This window comes from Ranitomeya variabilis, chromosome 2 (assembly GCF_051348905.1).
Source record: "Ranitomeya variabilis isolate aRanVar5 chromosome 2, aRanVar5.hap1, whole genome shotgun sequence".
Lineage (NCBI taxonomy): Eukaryota > Metazoa > Chordata > Amphibia > Anura > Dendrobatidae > Ranitomeya > Ranitomeya variabilis.
In genome coordinates this window covers 671,680,799-671,706,326 of record NC_135233.1, presented here as the reverse complement: position 1 = coordinate 671,706,326, position 25,528 = coordinate 671,680,799, and the positions used below count along the sequence as shown (strand labels likewise).

Sequence of the window (25,528 nt, the reverse complement as noted above, 5' to 3'; positions counted from 1 at the left end):
GTATACACCTGTATGTCATCTCCTGTATATAGTATATACCTGTATGTCATCTCCCCTGTAAATAGTATATACCTGCTGTATGTCATCACCTCCTGTATATTGTATATACCTGTATGTCATCTCCTCCTATATATAGTATATACCTGTATGTCATCTCCTGTATATAGTATATACCTGCTGTATGTCATCTCCTCCTCTATATACCTATGTGTCATCTCTTTTATGAAGTATATACAGTACCTGCATGTCATCTCCTCCAGTCTATACGTGTGTCATCTCCTCCTGTATATAGTATATACCTGTATGTCATCTCCTCTATATAGTATATACCTGTATGTCATCTCCTCCTGTATATAGTATATACCTGCAAGTCATCTCCTCCTGCATATAGTATATACCTGCAAGTCATCTCCTCCTGTATATAGTATATACCTGTCATCTGCTCCTGTATATAGTATATACCTGTGTGTCATCTCCCCTGTATATAGTATATACCTGTATGTCATCTCCTCCTGTATATATTATATACCTGTATGTCATCTCCTCCTGTATATAGTATATACCTGCAAGTCATCTCCTCCTGTATATAGTATATACCTGTAAGTCATCTCCTCCTGTATATAGTAAATATCTGTATGTCATCTCTTCCTGTATATATTATATACCTGTATGTCATCTCCTCCTGTATATAGTATATATCGCCATTTTGTGTGTGTGTTCATATCCCCGTGTGTGGTGAGTATCCCATGTCGGGGCCCCACCTTAGCAACTGTAGGGTATATAATCTTTGGCGCCATCGCTCTCATTCTTTAAGTCCCCCTTGTTCACATCTGGCAGCTGTCAATTTGCCTCCAACACTTTTCCTTTCACTTTTTCCCCATCATGTAGATAGAGGCAAAATTGTTTGGTGAATTGGAACTCGCGTTAAAATTTCACCTCACAACATAGCCTATGACGCTCTCGGGGTCCAGACGTGTCAAAATTTTGTGGCTGTAGCTGCGACGGTTCAGATGCCAATCCCGGACATACACACATACACACACACACACACACACACACACACACACACACACACACACACACACACACACACACACACACACACACACACTCAGCTTTATATATTAGATAAGCTCTGGAGGCAGATTCTCATGCAGATCAGTGTTCGCCACACAGTCCTGAACAGCTCATTTCCATGAGAAAAACGTGGAAATCTCTGGAACAAGACATCAGATCACAAATATCAAGGTATCATTTTATTCAGCTTACTATGACCTACATGCCCATATAGACGGGTTAGGCTTGATCCTACCGAGATTCCCTTTAATAACAGAGCTTTAAAAGGCAGAGACCACATACTATTATGTAGTATGAAGAAGACATTGTTCAATTTTATATTTTCACTTTATTAAAAATGCAAGCCAGAAAAATAGGGCATGGAAACCCAATGTTGCATACAAATAATTTGGGACTTTTCATATTTTATACACTTTGAATGTAAATACTATTTACAGAGAAATAATATGCTAAAAGGAACAATAACAGTGCCAACCTGACGCCAATAGACTAGTCTTTCATCACATTCCTTCTGGGTTGTCTACGCTCTCCTTTAGGCAGGGTTGATAGGAACATATCAAAAATTGTCCAATTTTCAACAAGAAAAAGACTAGTATTCTATCTGTACGCAAAACACAGGTCAAGGTGCTATCCGATTTCATCAGGAATGGCATATCTACTGTAAGAATGCGCTCAACTATATTTGCACTACATAAGATTCAGTAAAGGCATATGGTAAGGCTTCCATTCCCTGAAATTTTAAGAGATATCTTCTGTTTAGAAACAATATCCCCCTATTATTGCTGTGCACCTATAATTATTGGTCATTGCTGTATAATCATACAGCTGTGGGGGTAAGGCTAAGTTCACATTGCGTTAATGGGTGTCCGCTAGCGGACTCTGTTACATGGTGCAATTGTCGCAATTAACGCTATGTAATGGGTCCATTAGCGCACCCATTGACCGCAATGTGCTAACGGGTCGCTGACGCATGCCATTTTTGGCATGCGCTAGCGATGTCCCGTTATTTTCGAACAGACCTCGAACGCTGCTTGCAGCGTCCGAGGTCCGTTCCTCGCTAGCGCAGATCGGGCATCTGCGCTAGCGGGATCGCCAAACGCGATCCCTTTTGGGACATTGCGTTAGCGCAATCCGCTAGCGTATGCGCTAAACAGATTGCCCTAACGCAATGTGAACCTAGCCTAATTCAAAACATCTATTAAAATATTGAATATTTGACATTTTTCCTTATGGACTTTTTGCTTAACTTAATAAAACTACAGTAAAGCTATTTTTTTATGCTTAACGTGCTTTAATCCCAATCACCCTAGAAACAAACATAGCACAAACAAAAAAAAAAAAAACTAATAAACTAGCAGTACACTATAAAACCTCAGTAGTGGTGTATTCTAAGGTGGATTTCTGGGTAAATTTGCAGGTTTACACTGAAAAGTATTGTGAATATATCGTTGCACAGCTGAAAAGTGGTGCACAAGTGGGAGCCCAACCCGTGAATAATATAAACATATAACTTGGCACTCAACTTTTGTTTAATTTGAAGATTTTTAATGCAGTCCAGCAAAAATAAACATCGTTTATGGTGGGAGTGTACCCACTACTACACACGGAGGGAGCGCCTTCACCCAGGCACCAGATCTCTACCAGTTCCTCGGGACACATTATAAAGTAATACGGTGACATTTTGCCTTACCTGGGAGTTTTCGGCTCTATACACGGTCACGGACCCGCTATAGTACTCGCAAGTACACAGTGTTTATTCCCACCATAGCAACGTTCCTGATGAAGGTCCGGTGAGGACCGAAAATGTTGTTTATTTTAGCTGGACTGCATTAAAAATCTTCAAATTAAACAAAAGTTGAGTGCCAAGTTATATATTTACACTGAAAAGTAGGGACATGCAACCTGAACCAGCGCCGTGCCACCTACTTTGCGGCATTCACTAGCTTTCATTAGATTAATTCCAGCAGCATAAGCTGAGTGCTTTGCCTCCCCCCCAATCCATCTGCTCTACTATCAGCTTTCTCCCTATGTTATGCATAGGGCAGAAGATGTCAATTAAAGGGAATCTGTCAACAAGTTTTTGCTATGTAATCTGGCAGCAATTAGGGACCGAGACCCTGATTCCAGCGATGTCTCCCTTACTTACTGGGTGCAACAGTTACGATAATCAGTATTCTCTGCGGCAGATCTGACATGTTGGGCTGTGTATAATCCCGCCCATACCACAGCTTTCAGTGCTGCTAATAAGTTCTGGGGGTGTGGTTGGACTAGGAGGCACGAGGCCAGTTGTAGTGTGGTGATAATCATGCTGATAAAACACTGACTGTAATTAAACAGCAAAACATAGCCCAATAAGTGACACATCCCTGGAATCGGGGTCTCCGCTTCCACATCATGGTGCTCTCAAATTACATAGCAAAAACCTGGGGACAGATTCCCTTCAAAGAACTGGGGAAGGAGGTTGAACAGTGGTTCATGCTAGAATCAGTCTGTAACTACTAGGACAGATCAACATCTAAATGGTGACATTTGTTTTTAGCTCGTGGAAACACCTGGAAGCACGAAAGTCAAGTTGCCCCTACACCAGTGCTGTAAACCTCTATTATGTTAATGTAGCATGACAAGGGGATATGACAAGAAGGTCATTAATGAAAATATTTACTCCCAAATGCCTTAAGTAATTCAGAGAAGAGAATCCATTAAAGAGTAACTACACATTTTGTTTGGAGTTTTTTTTAAACAATTTTTTCCAGCATGAAAAAAAAAAACATGAATCTTTGCAAGTCTTCATTCCTGTGCAAAAAGTACTTTTACGTGGTTTCCAAAACCCTGGTTTTCACCAGTGTATTTACCGGTCTTTACCTATCTTGATATCAGAGCGTCCTCATTTGGAGTACAGATGATGGCAGTGAAAGGGTGAGTTCAACAGCTGTGTCTCACTAACTCTGGGGATAATGTGCTGCAGGAGATTGTTCTGATAAGCAGAACACACAGAAGTCAGGTGATGACACTTTCACTGCCATCATCTGTACTCCAAATAACTAAGTTCTGATATCAATACAGCTGAAGGCAGGCAAAAATCTAGGGAAAAGTAGGGTTTATAAAGACACTCAAATGGCATTTTGTTACTGGAATGAAGACATCCCCTAACAAATTGATTGATTTGAATGTCTTAATTTTCCACTGTGGACAAAATTCTATGAAAAAAATAGTTTTGAAACTTTTATTTTAAAAATATTAGTTACTCTTTAAGAAATCCCTAATGTATTTGTAGTCTTCAATTATACAGATCAACTTTATAATGCACTAGGATGGTATTTTTTATATGTCAAGCTCTTGTTAAAGCACCCACAAATGTCATACCTGATACTGATAGTTGGCACTAGATGCTGACGGTAATAGCACTAATGTAAACTAAGTATCAGATCATTACACCATAATAGAGCCATCTGCTGGGACAAGAGGATTTTCTGTCATATACAAAGATCAGTTGTAGAAAAAAATATATAATCTAATTGTGTCAAATGTACAAAGAGAAGTAGCAAATGGAATTTTTAAGCCCAATAGACTGGGATCACTCAAAAAAAGACAGTCTCTTTCCAAAGGACAAAAAATACAAAGTTGCAGTCTTAAGTTTAGGAGGATGTATAGAAGTATTTGGTCTTGACGTTCCCCAGTAGTTCATCCTCAAAATTGGGAAGACAACAGAAGAAGACTCCGCAGCCGAACATGATGATTGTACTGCCCCAACCAAAGCCATAAGTCCAGCTGTACAGGTAGTTCTCCAAATTCACTGCAACGTCGGATGTGTATCTCACGGGGTAAATGACCAGGGCGCATATCTGTAAGATAACTGAAATGGCAGAGATGTTAATGTGTGGCCAAACAATTCCTTTATATCCCTTTTTCTGTAAATTACAGTAGTATTTTTCTTTGTGACATTTCTATACATTTCTCTAAACATCATGGCTCTCCTGTATGTGATGCCAAACCTGTGCCATGGTTCCAGTGCAAGTTACAAAACAATATTTAATACTGGTTGATAGGAACATCTCACCGGTCTCAATAGAGACCATTTCCATTGGACTGGTTAAAATCCCATCATGTGTAGCGCCTGCCTTCCTTAGATGTCCTTTACCCCCAATGGATAAATATTTTAGGACATGATGTGTCTCCTTATACACTGTAGATAAAATTAGACGGACATTTAATGTGTATGGTATTCTCTTCACTACTCCCCTACAGATGATGTTGGAGAAGATAAGGATCCTACAGGCAGACAAGCCCCTGCCAGGTGATTCCGACATCCCTCTACTCCACACTCCCCATGGAGATCACATGAATGCTCAGCCGCCAGGTGATTCCGACATCTTTCTACTCCACACTCCCCAAAGAGATCACATGAATGCTCAGCCGCCAGGTTACTCCGACATCCCTCTACTCCACACTCCCCAAAGAGATCACATGAATGCTCAGCCGCCAGGTTACTCCGACATCCCTCTACTCCACACTCCCCAAAGAGATCACATGAATGCTCAGCCGCCAGGTTACTCCGACATCCCTCTACTCCACACTCCCCAAAGAGATCACATGAATGCTCAGCCGCCAGGTTACTCCGACATCCCTCTACTCCACACTCCCCAAAGAGATCACATGAATGCTCAGCCGCCAGGTGATTCCGACATCCCTCTACTCCACACTCCCCATGGAGATTACATGAATGCTCAGCCGCCAGGTGATTCCGACATCCCTCTACTCCACTATCCCAATAGAGATCACATGAATGCTCAGCCGCCAGGTGATTCCGACATCCCTCTACTCCACTCTCCCCATGGAGATTACATGAATGCTCAGCCGCCAGGTGATTCCGACATCCCTCTACTCCACTATCCCAATAGAGATCACATGAATGCTCAGCCGCCAGGTGATTCCGACATCCCTCTACTCCACTCTCCCCATGGAGATCACATGAATGCTCAGCCGCCAGGTGATTCCGACATCCCTCTACTCCACACTCCCCAAAGAGATCACATGAATGCTCAGCCGCCAGGTTACTCCGACATCCCTCTACTCCACACTCCCCAAAGAGATCACATGAATGCTCAGCCGCCAGGTTACTCTGACATCCCTCTACTCCACACTCCCCAAAGAGATCACATGAATGCTCAGCCGCCAGGTGATTCCGACATCCCTCTACTCCACACTCCCCAAACAGATCACATGAATGCTCAGCCGCCAGGTGATTCCGACATCCCTCTACTCCACACTCCCCATGGAGATTACATGAATGCTCAGCCGCCAGGTGATTCCGACATCCCTCTACTCCACTATCCCAATAGAGATCCCATGAATGCTCAGCCGCCAGGTGATTCCGACATCCCTCTACTCCACTCTCCCCATGGAGATCACATGAATGCTCAGCCGCCAGGTGATTCTGACATCCCTCTACTCCACTCTCCCCATAGAGATCACATGAATGCTCAGCTGAGCAGAGTACAGGGAGACTCACCTTCTGCCCTCAGGGTGATCAGGCACCAGTTATCACCCATTAAAAGGCACATTCAGCTCAGCTAAAGGCTGCTTGTTATGTCAGAAGAAGGTGGAGGAATGAGTCCTGTTTGGACACCCTCAGGGATGATTAAAAAAATCCAACACTGCAACTCTACATTTTGATTCTAATAAAGACCAGTCCCTGCTAGCTGTATATCTCCCCAATAATGACACTAGCCTTGTGCTATGTTCTAGATGCCCTTAAAGGGGGCCTCACTAAGACAATGCCAGCTTGTTCTGAAGCCCCCCTGCCAAGTAGCCGATTGTCACCACCTTACTGTAACATTCACTCATTACCCCTATGGCCAGAGATGTTATCTACGTGCAAGCCAATGCACAGTCTGATGGCCTGAAAACATCTGTATTAACAAAGCAAATGCAAAAATCCAAATGTAGATATTGTGTGTGCCACACAACACGCCAGATATAGCATCTACTAAGTGTATAATCAAAAGATGTCATTCTTACCGGCCAAAAAGAGTAGAGCCCCGATTACTCTGAGCAGAGAGATGCGTGGTACACACAGTCCAACAAAGGAGAGAATGAAGCAGATGATGAGGATGATGATGCCAATGATCATTAGTGCAGCGGTTGCTCTGCCCCAGGCTGGAAGAGAAGAACATGCAAATTATAGGCGGTATAGGAAATCGGGGAAAAAACAAACATCTGTAGAACAGCATTCGTGGTAATAAAATAAAAAACTATGGGGGGATGGAAATGACCCACGATCCACCTATTCTCTTACATATGGGCCCCTGACAACAGGCGCTAAGGCTACGTTCACATTTGCGGTCGGCGCCGCAGCGTCGGGCGCCGCCGCATGCGTCATGCGCCCCTATATTTAACATGGGGGCGCATGGACATGCGTTGCACTTGCGTTTTGCGCCGCATGCGTCCCTGAGGCGCCCGCGTCCGGGCGCAGAGGACGCAGGAAGTTGCATTTTTGCTGCGTCCAAAATCAATGAAAAAAAGGACGCATGCGGCGCAAAACGCAGGGTTGTGCATGCGTTTTGCTGCGATTTTGTTTGCGTTGTGGCGCCGACGCTGCGGCGCACAACGCAAATGTGAACGTAGCCTAATCTCATATCACCATAATGACAGATCCACCACAGAGGGCTGAGATCGTTCTGAGCCTAGAGGTCTCACCAAGCGGAATAGAAGATTGGTGCATATAACAGGCCAAAAGGAACATGTGGCTACAAGAGATGTGTGAACCAGAAGATCACAGCCAAGGCGTCAAGCAGGATTTATAGTTCCAATGAACTGTAATATGGCTTGTTCTTTTCTACCTAGATATAGAGCCTAATACCACCTGAAAGCAGTTTTCAGATGTTTCCTACCATCGTACAATTTCTGACATGTAGTGGATTGGAATAATAACATAATAGAGTGTAAATACTAAACTCTTTACTCTCAGCCCATCCTTTCATGGCCGAGGCAGGAATAACTCTGTCCAGACTCTTGACCTGGAGGTAAAGCCATCTCCTGCTTTCTAAACAAAATTCAGTTACAATTGTTGGTTTCTAAAGAGTTCGCCGGGAATAGAAAAAAATGAAATGCTAAAGTAAATGTCATTATAAATTCCTAAATACCTTCAATTAGCAAATAACACTCAAATGTCCTCGTCCTGGAAGGCTACTTTCACACATCCGTCGGTACGGGGTCGTCGCAAACCGTCGGCCCGACGTACGTTGTGCTAAATGTAGCAGTTTTACAACGCATCCGCTGCCCATTGTGAGTTCCGGGGAGAAGGGGGCGGAGTTTCGGCCACGCATGCGCGGTCGAAAATGGCGGACCCGACGCACAAAAAAATGTTACATTGAACTTTTTTTTGTGCGTCGCGGCTGCCAAAACACGACGCATCCGTTGCACGACGGATGCGACGTGTGGCCATACGTCGCAATACGTCGCTAATGCAAGTCTATAGAGAAAAAACGCATCCTGCGGACAACTTTGCAGGATGAGTTTTTTCTCCAAAACGACGCATTGCGACGTATCCCTAAAGACGGAAGTGTGAAAGTAGCCTTACACTGACAGAAATGCGCTTGTGAGCATGGTTAGTAGGAAGATCAATCTTTCCCTTCAGGAGTAGGAAGATGTGTGCTCAGTAGATATTCTGACCTAATACTGGAGATACCAGGGGTGATGAGATAGAGAAGTGTGAACATCATCCTATCTGATGCTGGAGATAACAGGATTTCTGAGGTGAAAAGAGGCTGCTCACACTGCTGTCCTCCCTGTGTATGTGATCTGATACTGGATTAACGGGTGTTCTAAGGGTACCGTTACACAAAACGATTTACCAACGATCACGACCAGCGATACGACCTGGCCGTGATCGTTGGTAAGTCGTTGTGTGGTCGCTGGAGAGCTGTCACACAGACAGCTCTCCAGCGACCAACGATGCCGAAGTCCCCGGGTAACCAGGGTAAACATCGGGTTGTTTACCCTGGTTACAAGCGAACGCATCGCTGGATCGGTGTCACACACACCGATCCAGCGATGACAGCGGGAGATCCAGCGACTAAATAAAGTTCCAAACGATCTGCTACGACGTACGATTCTCAGCGGGGTCCCTGATCGCTGCTGCGTCAGACACAGCGATATCGTATGGATATCGCTGGAATGTCATGGATCGTACCGTCGTAGCGACAAAAGTGCCACTGTGAGACGGTACCCTAAGGTAACACCTCACACTGCTGTCCAGCACGTCTGTCTGATCAAATACTGGAGATAACAAGGGTGATGAGTTAAGACGAGGCTGCTCACACCGCTGTCCACCCTGTGTATGTGATCTAATACTGGAGATAGCAGGGGAGCTGAGGTAAGAAGAGGCTGCTCACACTGCTGTCCAGCCTGTGTATGTGAACTAATACTGGAGACATCAGGGGTGATGAGGTAAGAAGAGGCTGCTGACACTGTTGTCCACCCTGTGTATGTGATCTATTTGTGGAGATAGCAGGGGTGCTGAGGTAAGAAGAGGTTGCTGACACTGCTGTCCACCCTGTGTATGTGATCTAATACTGGAGATCACAAGGTTGCTGAGGTAAGATGATGCTCACACTGCTGTCTACCCTGCCTAACTGATCCAATAATGGAGACAGCGGTGGTGCTGAGGTGAGAAGAGCTTAAGGTGAGCTTACACTGCTGTTCTCCCTGTGTATGTGATCTATTACTGGAGATACCAGGGTATCTTTAGGTCACTGCCGAGGAGCTTGCTACCGCACATGCGCACATGCTAATATTCTAGCACAAGTTTCTGTCAGTGTATTAGGATGGTGTTGTGAATTCTGCTTTTGGGCTCCCTCCGGTGTTGTGAATTTGCTTTTTGCTCCCTCTAGTGGTTACTAGTTTTTTTGACTCTGGTTTTTCTGTCATTCCTTTTATCCGCACCTGGGTCGTTAGTTAGGGGTGTTGCTATATAAGCTCCCTGGACCTTCAGTTCAATGCCTGGCAACGTAGTTATCAGAGCTAGTCTGCTGTGCTCTTGTCTACTGATCCTGGTTCCAGTTATATCAGCTAAGTCTGCCTTTTGCTTTTTGCTATTTGTTTTGGTTTTGTATTTTTGTCCAGCTTGTTCCTAATCTATATCCTGACCTTTGCTGGAAGCTCTAGGGGGCTGGTGTTCTCCCCCCGGACCGTTAGACGGTTCGGGGGTTCTTGAATTTCCAGTGTGGATTTTGATAGGGTTTTTGTTGACCATATAAGTTACCTTTCTTTATTCTGCTATCAGTAAGCGGGCCTCTCTGTGCTAAACCTGGTTCATTTCTGTGTTTGTCATTTCCTCTTACCTCACCGTCATTATTTGTGGGGGGCTTCTATCCAGCTTTGGGGTCCCCTTCTCTGGAGGCAAGAAAGGTCTTTGTTTTCCTCTACTAGGGGTAGCTAGATTCTCCGGCTGGCGCGTGTCATCTAGAATCAACGTAGGAATGATCCCCGGCTACTTCTAGTGTTGGCGTTAGGAGTAGATATATGGTCAACCCAGTTACCACTGACCTATGAGCTGGATTTTTGTATTCTGCAGACTTCCACGTTCCTCTGAGACCCTCGCCATTGGGGTCATAACAGTTTGCCAGGCCAGTATTAAATGTTTAATGCATTGCAGAAGAGGGATTATAAGAAAGAAGATTCTGAGTTTTTTTTTTTTTCTTCTTCCCCTTTACCTCAGAGTGGCTATGCTTGCTGCAGACATGAATGTCCAGACCTTGATTACAAGTGTGGACCAGCTGGCTACTCGTGTGCAGGGCATACAAGACTATGTTATCAGAAATCCTAGGTCAGAACCTAAAATACCGATTCCTGAACTGTTTTCCGGAGACAGGTTTAAGTTTAGGAATTTCGTGAATAATTGTAAATTGTTTTTGTCCCTGAGACCCTGTTCATCTGGAGATTCTGCTCAGCAAGTAAAAATTGTTATTTCGTTCTTACGGGGCGACCCTCAGGATTGGGCTTTTTCGCTGGCGCCAGGAGATCCGGCATTGGCTGATCTTGATGCGTTTTTTCTGGCGCTCGGTTTACTTTATGAGGAACCCAATCTTGAGATTCAGGCAGAAAAGGCCTTGCTGGCTATGTCTCAGGGGCAGGACGAGGCTGAAGTATATTGCCAAAAATTTCGGAAATGGTCCGTGCTGACACATTGGAACGAGTGTGCACTGGCCGCTAATTTTAGAAATGGCCTTTCTGAAGCCATTAAGAATGTTATGGTGGGTTTTCCCATTCCCACAGGTCTGAATGATACTATGGCACTGGCTATTCAAATTGACCGGCGGTTGCGGGAGCGCAAAACCGCAAATTCCCTCATGGTGTTGTCTGAACAGACACCTAATTTAATGCAATGTGATAGAATCCTGACTAGAAATGAGCGGAAAATTCATAGACGCCGGAATGGCTTGTGCTACTACTGTGGTGATTCTACACATGTTATCTCAGCATGCTCTAAACGTATAGCTAAGGTTGTTAGTCCTGTCACCGTTGGTAATTTGCAACCTAAATTTATTCTGTCTGTAACTTTGATTTGCTCACTGTCATCTTATCCTGTCATGGCGTTTGTAGATTCAGGTGCTGCCCTGAGTCTCATGGATCTCTCATTTGCTAAGCGCTGTGGTTTTACTCTTGAACCATTAGAAAATCCTATTCCTCTTAGGGGTATTGATGCTACACCATTGGCAGCAAATAAACCGCAGTATTGGACACAGGTTACCATGTGCATGACTCCTGAACACCGCGAGGTGATACGTTTCCTGGTTTTACATAAAATGCATGATTTGGTTGTTTTAGGGCTGCCATGGTTACAGACCCATAATCCAGTCCTGGACTGGAAGGCTATGTCAGTCTCAAGTTGGGGCTGTCGTGGTATTCATGGGGATTCCCTGCCTGTGTCTATTGCTTCTTCTACGCCTTCGGAAGTTCCGGAGTATTTGTCTGATTATCAGGATGTCTTCAGTGAGTCTGAGTCCAGTGCACTGCCTCCTCATAGGGATTGTGACTGTGCTATAGATTTGATCCCAGGCAGTAAATTTCCTAAGGGAAGACTGTTTAATCTGTCGGTACCTGAACATACCGCTATGCGTTCATATATCAAGGAGTCTCTGGAGAAAGGACATATTCGTCCGTCTTCTTCCCCTCTTGGTGCGGGATTCTTTTTTGTGGCAAAAAAGGACGGATCTTTGAGACCTTGTATTGATTATCGGCTTTTAAACAAGATCACTGTCAAATTTCAGTATCCTTTACCGCTGTTGTCTGACTTGTTTGCCCGGATTAAGGGTGCCAAGTGGTTCACCAAGATAGACCTTCGTGGTGCGTACAACCTTGTGCGCATTAAGCAAGGTGATGAATGGAAAACCGCATTCAATACGCCCGAAGGTCATTTTGAGTACTTGGTGATGCCTTTTGGGCTCTCCAATGCGCCTTCAGTTTTTCAGTCCTTTATGCATGACATTTTCCGGAAGTATCTGGATAAATTTTTGATTGTTTATCTGGATGATATTTTGGTTTTTTCTGATAATTGGGATTCGCATGTGGAGCAGGTCAGGTTGGTCTTTAAAATTTTGCGTGAAAATTCTTTGTTTGTCAAGGGCTCAAAGTGTCTCTTTGGTGTACAGAAGGTTCCCTTTTTGGGGTTCATTTTTTCCCCTTCTGCTGTGGAGATGGACCCAGTCAAGGTCCGAGCTATTCTTGATTGGACTCAGCCCTCGTCAGTTAAGAGTCTTCAGAAGTTCTTGGGCTTCGCTAACTTCTACCGTCGTTTTATCGCTAATTTTTCTAGCATTGTGAAACCTTTGACGGATATGACCAAGAAGGGCTCCGATGTAGCTAACTGGGCTCCTGCTGCCGTGGAGGCTTTCCAGGAGTTGAAACGCCGGTTTACTTCGGCGCCTGTTTTGTGCCAGCCTGACGTCTCACTTCCCTTTCAGGTTGAGGTGGATGCTTCGGAGATTGGGGCAGGGGCCGTTTTGTAGCAGAGAGGCCCTGGTTGCTCTGTTATGAAACCTTGTGCCTTTTTCTCTAGGAAGTTTTCGCCTGCCGAGCGAAATTATGATGTGGGCAATCGGGAGTTGTTGGCCATGAAATGGGCATTTGAGGAGTGGCGTCATTGGCTCGAGGGTGCTAAGCATCGTGTGGTGGTCTTGACTGATCACAAAAATCTGATGTATCTCGAGTCTGCTAAACGCCTTAATCCGAGACAGGCCCGCTGGTCATTGTTTTTCTCCCGCTTTGATTTTGTTGTCTCGTATTTACCAGGTTCAAAGAATGTGAAGGCCGATGCTCTTTCTAGGAGCTTTGTGCCTGATGCTCCTGGAGTCGCTGATCCTGTTGGTATTCTTAAAGATGGAGTTATCTTGTCAGCTATTTCTCCGGATCTGCGACGTGTGTTGCAGAGATTTCAGGCTGATAGGCCTGAGTCTTGTCCACCTGACAGACTGTTTGTCCCGGATAAGTGGACCAGCAGAGTCATTTCCGAGGTTCATTCCTCGGTGTTGGCAGGTCACCCGGGAATTTTTGGCACCAGAGATCTGGTGGCCAGGTCCTTTTGGTGGCCTTCCTTGTCAAGGGATGTGCGGTCATTTGTGCAGTCCTGTGGGACTTGTGCTCGAGCTAAGCCTTGCTGTTCTCGTGCCAGCGGTTTGCTCTTGCCCTTGCCTGTCCCGAAGAGACCTTGGACACATATCTCCATGGATTTCATTTCTGATCTTCCGCTATCTCAGGGCATGTCCGTTATCTGGGTGATATGTGATCGCTTCTCCAAGATGGTCCATTTGGTTCCTTTGCCTAAGCTGCCTTCCTCTTCCGATCTGGTTCCTGTGTTTTTCCAGAACGTGGTTCGTTTGCACGGCATCCCTGAGAATATTGTGTCAGACAGAGGATCCCAGTTCGTTTCCAGGTTCTGGCGATCCTTTTGTAGTAGGATGGGCATTGATTTGTCGTTTTCGTCTGCTTTCCATCCTCAGACTAATGGACAGACGGAGCGAACCAATCAGACTTTGGAGGCTTATTTGAGGTGTTTTGTCTCTGCTGATCAGGACGATTGGGTGACATTCTTGCCGTTGGCTGAGTTTGCCCTTAATAATCGGGCTAGTTCCGCCACCTTGGTTTCGCCTTTTTTCTGCAACTCTGGTTTCCATCCTCGCTTTTCTTCGGGTCATGTGGAGCCTTCTGACTGTCCTGGGGTGGATTCTGTGGTGGATAGGTTGCAGCAGATCTGGAATCATGTGGTGGACAACTTGAAGTTGTCACAGGAGAAGGCTCAGCGCTTTGCCAACCGCCGCCGCGGTGTGGGTCCCCGACTACGCGTTGGGGATTTGGTATGGCTTTCTTCCCGCTTTGTTCCTATGAAGGTCTCCTCTCCCAAATTTAAACCTCGTTTTATTGGGCCTTACAAGATATTGGAAATCCTTAATCCTGTATCTTTTCGTCTGGATCTTCCTGTGTCGTTTGCTATTCACAATGTATTTCATAGGTCCTTGTTGCGGCGGTACATTGTGCCTGTAGTTCCTTCTGCTGAGCCTCCTGCTCCGGTGTTGGTTGAGGGCGAGTTGGAGTACGTGGTGGAGAAGATCTTGGATTCTCGCCTCTCCAGGCGGAGGCTTCAGTACCTGGTCAAGTGGAAGGGCTATGGTCAGGAGGATAATTCCTGGGTGGTCGCCTCTGATGTTCATGCGGCCGATTTAGTTCGTGCCTTTCATGCCGCTCATCCTGATCGCCCTGGTGGTCGTGGTGAGGGTTCGGTGACCCCTCACTAAGGGGGGGGTACTGTTGTGAATTTGCTTTTTGCTCCCTCTAGTGGTTACTAGTTTTTTTGACTCTGGTTTTTCTGTCATTCCTTTTATCCGCACCTGGGTCGTTAGTTAGGGGTGTTGCTATATAAGCTCCCTGGACCTTCAGTTCAATGCCTGGCAACGTAGTTATCAGAGCTAGTCTGCTGTGCTCTTGTCTACTGATCCTGGTTCCAGTAATATCAGCTAAGTCTGCCTTTTGCTTTTTGCTATTTGTTTTGGTTTTGTATTTTTGTCCAGCTTGTTCCTAATCTATATCCTGACCTTTGCTGGAAGCTCTAGGGGGCTGGTGTTCTCCCCCCGGACCGTTAGACGGTTCGGGGGTTCTTGAATTTCCAGTGTGGATTTTGATAGGGTTTTTGTTGACCATATAAGTTACCTTTCTTTATTCTGCTATCAGTAAGCGGGCCTCTCTGTGCTAAACCTGGTTCATTTCTGTGTTTGTCATTTCCTCTTACCTCACCGTCATTATTTGTGGGGGGCTTCTATCCAGCTTTGGGGTCCCCTTCTCTGGAGGCAAGAAAGGTCTTTGTTTTCCTCTACTAGGGGTAGCTAGATTCTCCGGCTGGCGCGTGTCATCTAGAATCAACGTAGGAATGATCCCCGGCTACTTCTAGTGTTGGCGTTAGGAGTAGATATATGGTCAACCCAGTTACCACTGCCCTATGAGCTGGATTTTTGTATTCTGCAGACTTCCACGTTCCTCTGAGACCCTCGCCATTGGGGTCATAACACTCCGGTGGTTGTAGGTGGTAATGCAGTTGCCCCTGTGTTGCAGCCCTGGTCAGGTGTATCTGCCGATTGCAGTTCTGACTGGGGTATTTAGGCGTGCAGGATTCATTAGCTCTTGCCAGTTGTCAATTGTTCTTGGGAGGTGTAGGACCTCTGCCTGGTTCCTCCTGCCTTTATGCCAAATCAGCAAAGATAAGTGTCTGGGTTTTTTTTTCCTGTGGCACACATGCTGTGTGCTTCACAATTCAGTGATATTTTTTGTGTTTTCTTGTCCAGCTTAGATTGTGTCAGTATTTTCTCAGTCTTGTTGGATTCTCTGGAGTGGCAGACATAAATTCCATGTCTTTAGTTAGATTGTGGAACTTTTTGTATTATCTGCTGTGGATATTTTTGGAAGGGTTTTTAATACTGACCGCCTAGTAATCTGTCCTATCCTTTCCTATTTAGCTAGAGTGGCCTCTTTTGCTAAATCCTGTTTTCTACCTGCGTGTGTCTATTCTTCTCCTACTCACAGTCATTATTCGTGGGGGGCTGCCTATCCTTTGGGGGTCTGCTCTGAGGCAAGGTAGCATTCCTATTTCCATCTATAGGGGTATTTAGTCCTCCGGCTGTGTCGAGGTGTCTAGGGTATGTTAGGCACACCCCACGGCTACTTCTAGTTGCGGTGTTAGTTCAGGATTTGCGGTCAGTACAGGTTCCACCTACTCCAGAGAAAGTTTCATGCGGCTCCAAGGCCACCAGATCATAACAGGATGGGGAACATATTAATTCTATATCGATAACAATTTACTAATAAGATGTACTAAGGAATTTATAATGACATTTCCTTTAGTTACTTATTTTATTTCTATCCCCTGAGAACCTCTTAAAAGGGTTATCCCCTTTAAGAAAAGTGGACCCAAAACACTGTAAAATACCTAAAATAAACACAGCAGGTACTCGCCCTCCCTCGGGCCAGCAACAGCTGTCAGCAGCTGGTCTGCAGATGATCTCTGACTTCCTGTTCATGTTCAATACATATGAAGGTGGGCACAGTGATGCCAAGGCTGATTAGGTGCCTGGCTCACTTATCATAATAACCACACAAAGGCCCCAGGGTCACAATTGCCAACACCACTGCAACAGCGCCGCACAGAAGATGAGTATAGCCTTTTTTATTTTGTTGGGGCCAAACATTTAGATCTTTACATCAAGGGGTTGTCCTAATAGTGGATACCCCCTTCTTAAGCCTCAGACTGTTTTGTTTTTTTTTTTTAACATACAAGAAAAAAGGACCAAGTTTCATCAGTGATTATCATCAAAAAACTGACCAAGTCATCAGCTTTGTTCACTGTTAAAAAAAAAAAAAAAAAAAAAAGCTTTTCTACCTTCTCCTATCAGTTAGTGAAAAACGGACAGCACATGGATGGCATATGAGTGTTATCCCATTTTTTTCACTGACCCATAGACGTGTATTGCAGACTCTGATCCCAGACTCACGTCAATATCGGACAAGTCTCTGTGATTTTGCACAGACCACAAGGAAAATAAAAATTGGACATGCTAATGGAGTTGGAAGTCAGGGAAATTACGGAGTCGGAGATGGCTTACCGACTCCACAGCCCTGTTAAGAACCACCATACCTACCGATTATACCACTAATCACCTACCGAACAAGGAAAACACTTGTTCCTCGGGTGATGAGATCTTTTATGCCGGCACAACAATCACTGCACATACTCCAAGTCTGCACGGGATACACCTTGTTTTGGCATAAAAATCACTGTTCTCAGCAGTACATCACAGAGATGGAAACAGGATGTGCTGCCAATAGCACAATATTGTATTGTGACAGAACGATCGTAGGCCCAGATAAACAGGCCAGAAAATGAGCACCAATCTATGTGTGTAACAGAGGGATCGTATGCCCAGATAAACAAGCCAGAAAATGAGCACCAATCTACGTGTGTAACAGAGGGATCGTAGGCCCAGATAAACAGGCCAGAAAATGAGCACCAATCTACGTAACAGAGGGCTCGTAGGCCCAGATAAACAAGCCAGAAAATGAGCACCAATCTACGTAACAGAGGGATCGTAGGCCCAGATAAACAAGCCAGAAAATGAGCACCAATCTACGTGTGTAACAGAGCGATTGTAGGCCCAGATAAACAAGCCAGAAAATGAGCACCAATCTACGTGTGTAACAGAGGGATCGTAGGCCCAGATAAACAAGCCAGAAAATGAGCACCAATCTACGTGTGTAACAGAGGGATCGTAGGCCCAGATAAACAAGCCAGAAAATGAGCACCAATCTACGTGTGTAACAGAGGGATCGTAGGCCCAGATAAACAGGCCAGAAAATGAGCACCAATCTACGTAACAGAGGGCTCGTAGGCCCAGATAAACAAGCCAGAAAATGAGCACCAATCTACGTAACAGAGGGATCGTAGGCCCAGATAAACAAGCCAGAAAATGAGCACCAATCTACGTGTGTAACAGAGCGATTGTAGGCCCAGATAAACAAGCCAGAAAATGAGCACCAATCTACGTGTGTAACAGAGGGATCGTAGGCCCAGATAAACAAGCCAGAAAATTAGCACCAATCTACGTGTATCTAGTTATAATCTCCGGGTTATGATACCCTAATAGCCTGAAATGCTCTATTACTTTATTATTTATTGGACTTGCTTAAATAGTACCAACATACTCTGCAGCTCATTACAGATAATATCCCTATCAGTATGTCTTTGGAGAAAATAATGTCACTTTAGTGAAAAGCAGCATTTGAAGTGAAGATTTACACACAGGTTTCTACAAGGCGAGGATGAGACTTACATTCTACACCTAGCCCTCCAGCAAACTAAGTCTCCACCCAAATGGTGGGGCAGGGGTGTTATGTGCGTGGGTGGACAAGCATGATGCTATGCTGCTTTGTGAATCACCTGGTAATTGTGCTGACACAGGCTGCTTATAGCTTAGCAATATACCATTACACAAGGGACCGGCTTTATATGGAATGCCAGCAATGGGAACACAGCACAGACATACACGACATAAGTTAAATACATGCGTTCCAGAAGGGGGATTTCAATTTAGAGTGGAATTAAAATCGACCCAAAATGTTTTACTTGTTTATGGTTTGTACATCTCCAATAAACAGGACTATGTCATTTAAACCGGGTTTTGACAAACATTAAAATTATCAGGCCAGTCGCATCCACAAACTGCAGACTTGACTGGCTATGTGCACTCGCCCACATTGGGAATGTACACAAGAGCCATCTGTCATTACATGGACCATACAACGGACAAGTATAGTGCATGATACATTTGCACCCCAACAAGATTGGACAGTGTGTCACCCGTTTCAGGTACGTACAGGGTTGATGTGACAAGTGCGTGAATGGAAGGCAGAGTGTCCTGGATAAGAACAAACAGACCTACCAGAGCTGTGGAGTCGATAAGCCAAACCTCAGACTCCTCAATTTCCATGACACCGACTCCACAGCCCTGAGACCTACCCAAACCCAGCAGCAGTGATTGCCTAATTGAGCAGCTAACTGAGAGTTAAAGTGAGAGTCCTCTATAATACATAGGCGCCTTCCAATATTGTGGGCATTCACATACCATCCCGTCATATATATTGGGCATGCATAATGGAAAGATGAGCGGCCAGCCAAGAGTCCTACTGGAATTACTATAACTTTCACTAGCCCATCAAGGCGCCATGAATTTTATTTTTTAAAGTCCATAGGCAAAACTACATCAGGTCCATTACAAACCACAATGGTTCTGCTCATCGATGTTACTTTGTCAGTCAAGGCATGTCGGCAAGGGTTAAATCTGTCCACCTCTGATATCATTTCATGTTGACAACACAGAACACCATGGAGTACAAAGAACAGCAAGAGGGTAAAATAAAACCAAAAAATCATTCATTAAATCAGAAATACATACAAAAAATGCAAGCCAAATAATAAAGGCAATAAAAAGAAGAGGGGAATACGTACAAAAGGCATGCTGGCAAGATGAAGCATCTACGCAAAACGCGCGTCAAGGGGTCTCAGTGGGAGGACCTACACTTCATGCCAGCTACTATGGGTGAGCTTTAAACAATCTCCGGGATACGTGGGGTTTCTGGGGAGCTTACTCTATGGGGCATAGTCCACGTTACTTACTGGCAGCCCCTTGATCTATACCTATTATGGTTGTGATGGTTTCATATGTACCCACCAGATTGGGGTTTGCTTCCCCCACCTCTGGCGATTTTATTATTCGTACTAGTTGTTCCTCCTGCTGTGCCAGCCTCTTGTACTTATTCCCCTCTTCTTTTTGATGCCTTTATTTTTTGGCTTGCATTTTTTGTATGTATTTCTGATTTAATAAATGATTTTTTGGTTTTATTTTACCCTCTTGGTGTTCTTTGTACTCCATGGTGTTCTGTGTTGTCATATTGATGGAGTATTACACTAGCTGATGTATCTTTTTGCATATATGCATCTATTTAGGGAGCAGGCTTTAGCCTCTCTCGGCCTTGGTACTTTTCTGTGCTTATTCTGACTTTAGTCTTATATCATTTCGTGTTGTGGCCACAGACCAAGTAAGCCCCTATAGATGTTTTAACTGGGCAACCCATTTAACGGGACACGTTATCCCCTACCCAAATAGGTTATTGATAGTGGGGGTCCTACTCCTCCGACCCGCACAGATTTGCAGATCCGGAAACTTATCCCCATTAAAAGTGGCACCCGACTGCAGCTCATTCATTCTCTATCAGGGTGCCAGAAGAGGCCGAGCATAGGGTTTTGGTGCCCCATACGGATGAATTAATGGAGTAAATGTTGAGAATGAGCGCTACTGCTCCATTACAACGGGATAAAAATTCCCAGCGGTTGGACCCCCATCGATCAGTAAGTTATTACCTATCCTGTGGTGATAACATGTCTTCACCGGACAACTCCCTTATTGTCTATCCTATAAACTACAAGACCAGAAAGTGTACAGAATGGCCAGAGAAGCGTGTTGTGGTTTCTAATCTATTCCCCCCATTGTGCTGAGATTTATGCTCCCAACAATAGACCTAGACATGTTGCTTTCAGGGAGAAGATTTCACCAAGGACACAAGAGGAAAGCTTCATCTTTTAGGAATGTCAGAAATGTTACAAGCCTGTGACCTAGAGGGAGTGGAGGGCGGACATAAGGCTTCCCATCCTAAACTCACTGTCCACAGCAAGAACACCATGACACAGGCTACACCACGCACCATGGGTTCAATCAGGTATTTTATAGGAATCCTGGTAACATCTTGCCTATACAAGCTGGTCAGACCCATGCATTTATATACATGCAGGAAAATGTAGCATTAAGAGTGCTGCCACTAATGTAAGGTCCCTAGCCTTAGGCTATGTGCACACGTAGGAAATGTGGTGCAGAATTTTCTGCACTAAATCTGCATCTCCTGGCAGAATCCACAGGTGCGGTTTTGATGCGTTTTTTATGCAGTTTTAGTGCGTTTTTTGTGCGGAATTGATGCGGATTTTGTGCAGTTTTTACCACTGCGGATTTCTATTAATGGAGGGGTGCAGAAACGCACAAAAGTAGTGACATGCACTTCTTTGAAATCTGCAGCGTTTCTGCGCGGATTTTTCTGCACCATGTGCACGGCTTTTTTTTTTTCAAATTGATCTACATTGTACTGTAAATCACAGTGCAGATCTGCAGCGTTTCTGCAGCAGAAAAATCCGCTGCAGATCTGCACTAATTCTGCTCTAAATCTGCATCGTGTGCACACATATACTTACCAGCAACCATCTTCACCTTTGATCGGCGCCGCTCCGGTCAGTCTCCTGAGCTTCTAACTGTTAAGGTACCATTACACTAAACGACTTACCAACGATCACGACCAGCGATACGACCTGGCCGTGATCGTTGGTAAGTCGTTGTGTGGTCGCTGGGGAGCTGTCACACAGACAGCTCTCTCCAGCGACCAACGATCAGGGGAACGACTTCGGCAAAGTTGAAACTGTCTTCAACGATGCCGAAGTCCCCCTGCAGCACCCGGGTAACCAGGGTAAACATCGGGTTACTAAGTACAGGGCCGCGCTTAGTAACCCGATATTTACCCTGGTTACCATTGTAAAAGTTAAAAAAAAACAAAAACACTACATACTCACAATCTGATGTCTGTCACGTCCCCCCGCGTCCACAGGATTAAAACTGCTTTCGGCAAGAGCGCTGCTAATATGCACGCGCTGCTGCCGAGAGCTTCCCTGCACTGAATGTGTCAGCGCCGGCCGTAAAGCAGAGCACAGCGGTGACGTCACCGCTGTGCTCTGCTTTACGGCCGGCACTGACACAGTCAACCCTGTGGACGCCGGGGGACGTGACAGACATCAGAATGTGAGTATGCACTGTTTTTTTTTTTTTACTTTTACAATGGTAACCAGGGTAAATATCGGGTTACTAAGCGTGGCCCTGCACTTAGTAACCCGATATTTACCCTTGTTACAAGTGAACACATCGCTGGATCGGCGTCACACATGCCAATCCAGCGATGACAGCGGGTGATCAGCGACCAAAAAAAGGTCCTGATCATTCCCATCGACCAACGATCTCCCAGCAGGGGCCTGATCGTTGGTCGCTGTCACACATAACGAGATCGTTAGCGGGATCGTTGCTTACGTCACCAAAAGCGTGACGTTGCAACGATATCGTTAACGATATTGTTATGTGTGACTCAGCCTTTACCTCTGACTTCCGAGCAGTCAAGAAGTTGCAGTCACAAGGTGGTGGCGGAGCAGAATCAGAGCGATGCAGGGAAGAGCTGAAGACGGCGGCTCATACCTATATAACCAGTATATTACCAGGTGCAGGAAACTTAGGTTAGTAGCACCACTCCAGCTCTACTGGAAAAATAACAGAAAGCTGGAGTGGTGCTTTAAGTGCAGCAGGCAAAAAATAAAAAATAAAGAAATCGCACAAACATCCCTTAATAATTAGAAAAACAACGTAATTCGTATGTATTTGATAGTAAGTCATTGGTTGAAATCTCAGGGATTAAAAACTAGACATTTATCTCATCTTGCGGGTAATCTTCCGTCAGATGGGATCTGCCATGTGCCTGCCTGATTTTCTTCTGCTAGCCCCCACTAGTCACCATGTACACAGAGTATTCAGTATTTTTTCAGCTGCTGGCAGTAAAATTCAGCCATAGTTGGCTTTCTATTTTGGGCGTTTTCCAGAAAGAACAAAAAAACAAACCCCGAAAGAAGGGGCGGACAGAACCAAATGTTACATACAATCACCTCTTGTTAAATTAAATTAAAATACCGCTCATCAGATTAGTGAGTTTTGTAAGCCCAAACTCGAAAAGGGAATCCTTCACCAGGTTTATGCTGCCACATGTGACTGCAGATTACAGTAGGGACAGAGAGCCTTACTCCAACGCTGGTCACTTACTGGGCTCCTTGCTGTAGCCCAGTAACTGCAGCAGCTCTGCTAGTCTTCTATCACTAATCTGCTGTGAAATTTTCCATGTTCATGAGTTTCACTTATCACCTATCCATAAAAGTGATACGTTTCTGCCTGATGGGGGGTGTAATGGAAATGGAGGTCCCTAGTTCTCCATTGGAATACTACTGCTCCATACAAGGTCTGTACCTTCCTATGCAGAATAGCCGTAACCTAAAAAGATCAGCCTTTGCTCCTGTACCTACAGTATGTGCGCACAATAGGAAGAATAGGCTATCAGGTTCGGGATGTGGCCTAATTAATGCAGGAACAAGATCTACTTTCTGGGGAAGAGTCGGTGGCAATATTAGGGTGGTCCATCCCATATATTGACCCCTTACGGTACGGGTGCTATAGTACCCACTAACAGTCACTCCAAACTCCCTATAAACACTGGCAGGACCGGTAGACTATGGCAGCCATATCGGAGCCCTGTGGACCTCCACCTTCGTGCCGGCATCAGCAGCGCCTCTTCAGGTTAGAAGGCTATCCAGAAGAGGCGCCCAGGATACCAGCAGGTAGGAGGGTCGGGACCCTCTGCCCTGGCAGCCACAGACTACCAACATCCCAGGGCCTGCGAGCTATAGAGGACATATAACACTCCATCCCGGTGACGTCCCACAAGCCATTGCTTATCTATGGCTATCACGATCCCGGCCATTATTATATGATCACTTGTCACCGGCTTCAGCCTGTGAACATGGTGACACCAGAGAACTGAACTTTGCGCTCTAGAAGTCCCACCCCAGAGAATGGAAGCCAGGCCTGCAGTCAGGAGGGCGATGTAGCAGAGCCGCCTGCAGTCAGGAGGGCGATGTAGCAGAGCCGAACCTGTCCTTAGGGTTGTAGCACAGGACAATGCTATGGAAAGGCAGGGCACAATGCCACGCTGGGCTCTGCTACAGATAAGTGGCATCACCCGTGAGCTGAAGGCTCTGACAGGCGGGTATCTACAGGTGATGTGTGGCCATGTGTTGGGCATTAGTGCCAGCTGTGCCCCCCGTGTGCCCGGGCCTGCACTCACCATAGTCCATGAGAGACGTGCACGTCCCGCTGTTAACCAGGCAGCGCTCCCACAGAGACGCGTACTCCCGGCCAGACTCGGTCTCCACCCAGCCCTTCCCGGCCAGGGCGATGATATCGAAGATAATGGCGCACAGCAGGAGCAGAGGCAGGATCCATTTGCACCGGGGATAGGCGATGCCGCACTTGAACATGTTGCGGGTGTTGGGGTCAGAGACGACACAGGCGGGCGATGGCGGGTGAGCTCCGTGCAGCCTTTCTCGTCACAAGTGAGGGCTCGGGACGGGCACAGCCGCTTACAAGAGAGAAGCCGCACCTTGCTGCCGGGCACTGACTCACTCGGCGCTGTACAGACCTGTTGTGTCGGAGGTGGAGCTGAGGTGGGGCCGCTCCTGGCTCTGACTTCACCCTGCCAGTGTCTGGGACTGCTGGGAAACAAACCTCAGCTCAGGTTACAGCACTCCGGCTTCATACTGGGAGGACTGGGGAAGAGAAGGCGTTCCTCAGCCGTATCTTCACACTGGGGGGACTGGAGACTGCTGACTGAATATAGCAGGTTCCTCCATCAGAAGGGAGGAATGGAGATTTCTCTCCGAGGTGTCAACGCTAGTACATGCAATCCGTTCCTTAAGAGTATATTCAGACTAGAAAGGAGATGATGGCGGACTGGAGACTGGCCGAATGTCCGACATACCTGGCTGACCGACCAACTGTCCATCCGATATACCTGCCTGATCAACTATCGACCTGACTGGCCAACTGACATACCTGACTGACCGACCAACTGTCCATCCCATATACCTGACTGTTCAGCTATCAACCTGACATAACTGACTAACCATGTGATGTACCTGACTAACCAACTGACGTGTCCGACAATCTGATGTACCTGTCTGACCAACTGAGGTGCCTGACTGACCATGACATACCTGAATGACCATCTGACGTGCTCGACTGACCATCTGATGTATCTGACTGACCATCTGACGTACCTGACTGACCAACTGAGGTGCCCAACTGACCATCTGATATACCTGGCTGACCAACTGAGGTGCCCAACTGACCATCTGATATACCTGACTGACCATCTGATATACCTGGCTGACCATCTGAGGTGCCCAACTGACCATCTGATATACCTGACTGACCATCTGAGGTGCCCAACTGACCATCTGACGTACCTGACTGAACGACCAATCATCAGTTTGAGATACCTGACTGATTGACTATCGACCTGCCTACCTAACTGGCCAACTGACATATCTGACTGACCATCTGAAATACCTGCCTGACCAACCGTCCGGACATAACCAACCCACAGTACCTGACCAAGAACTGCACTCTGAGGGGTCAGTGTGTTACCTCCAGCAGGTTCCTCAGCTGTA

The 25,528-nt window shown here is 45.8% G+C and overlaps 1 protein-coding gene and 1 long non-coding RNA gene across 2 annotated transcripts in view; both read right to left on the bottom strand.

Annotated features, from left to right (window-relative positions):
• The window catches only part of LOC143807584 (uncharacterized), a 1,151,218-nt gene that overhangs the window by 335,095 nt on the left and 790,595 nt on the right, over positions 1-25,528 (bottom strand). The gene's annotated exons all lie outside the window — the stretch shown is intronic.
• On the bottom strand, positions 1,391-24,908 carry PERP (p53 apoptosis effector related to PMP22). The gene is made up of 3 exons (XM_077289259.1): positions 24,145-24,908; positions 7,096-7,233; positions 1,391-4,930 (listed from the first exon to the last, which is right to left on the bottom strand). Exons 1-3 carry the CDS (start codon positions 24,335-24,337, stop codon positions 4,713-4,715), a joined length of 549 nt encoding a protein of 182 aa, XP_077145374.1. The 5' UTR covers positions 24,338-24,908; the 3' UTR covers positions 1,391-4,712.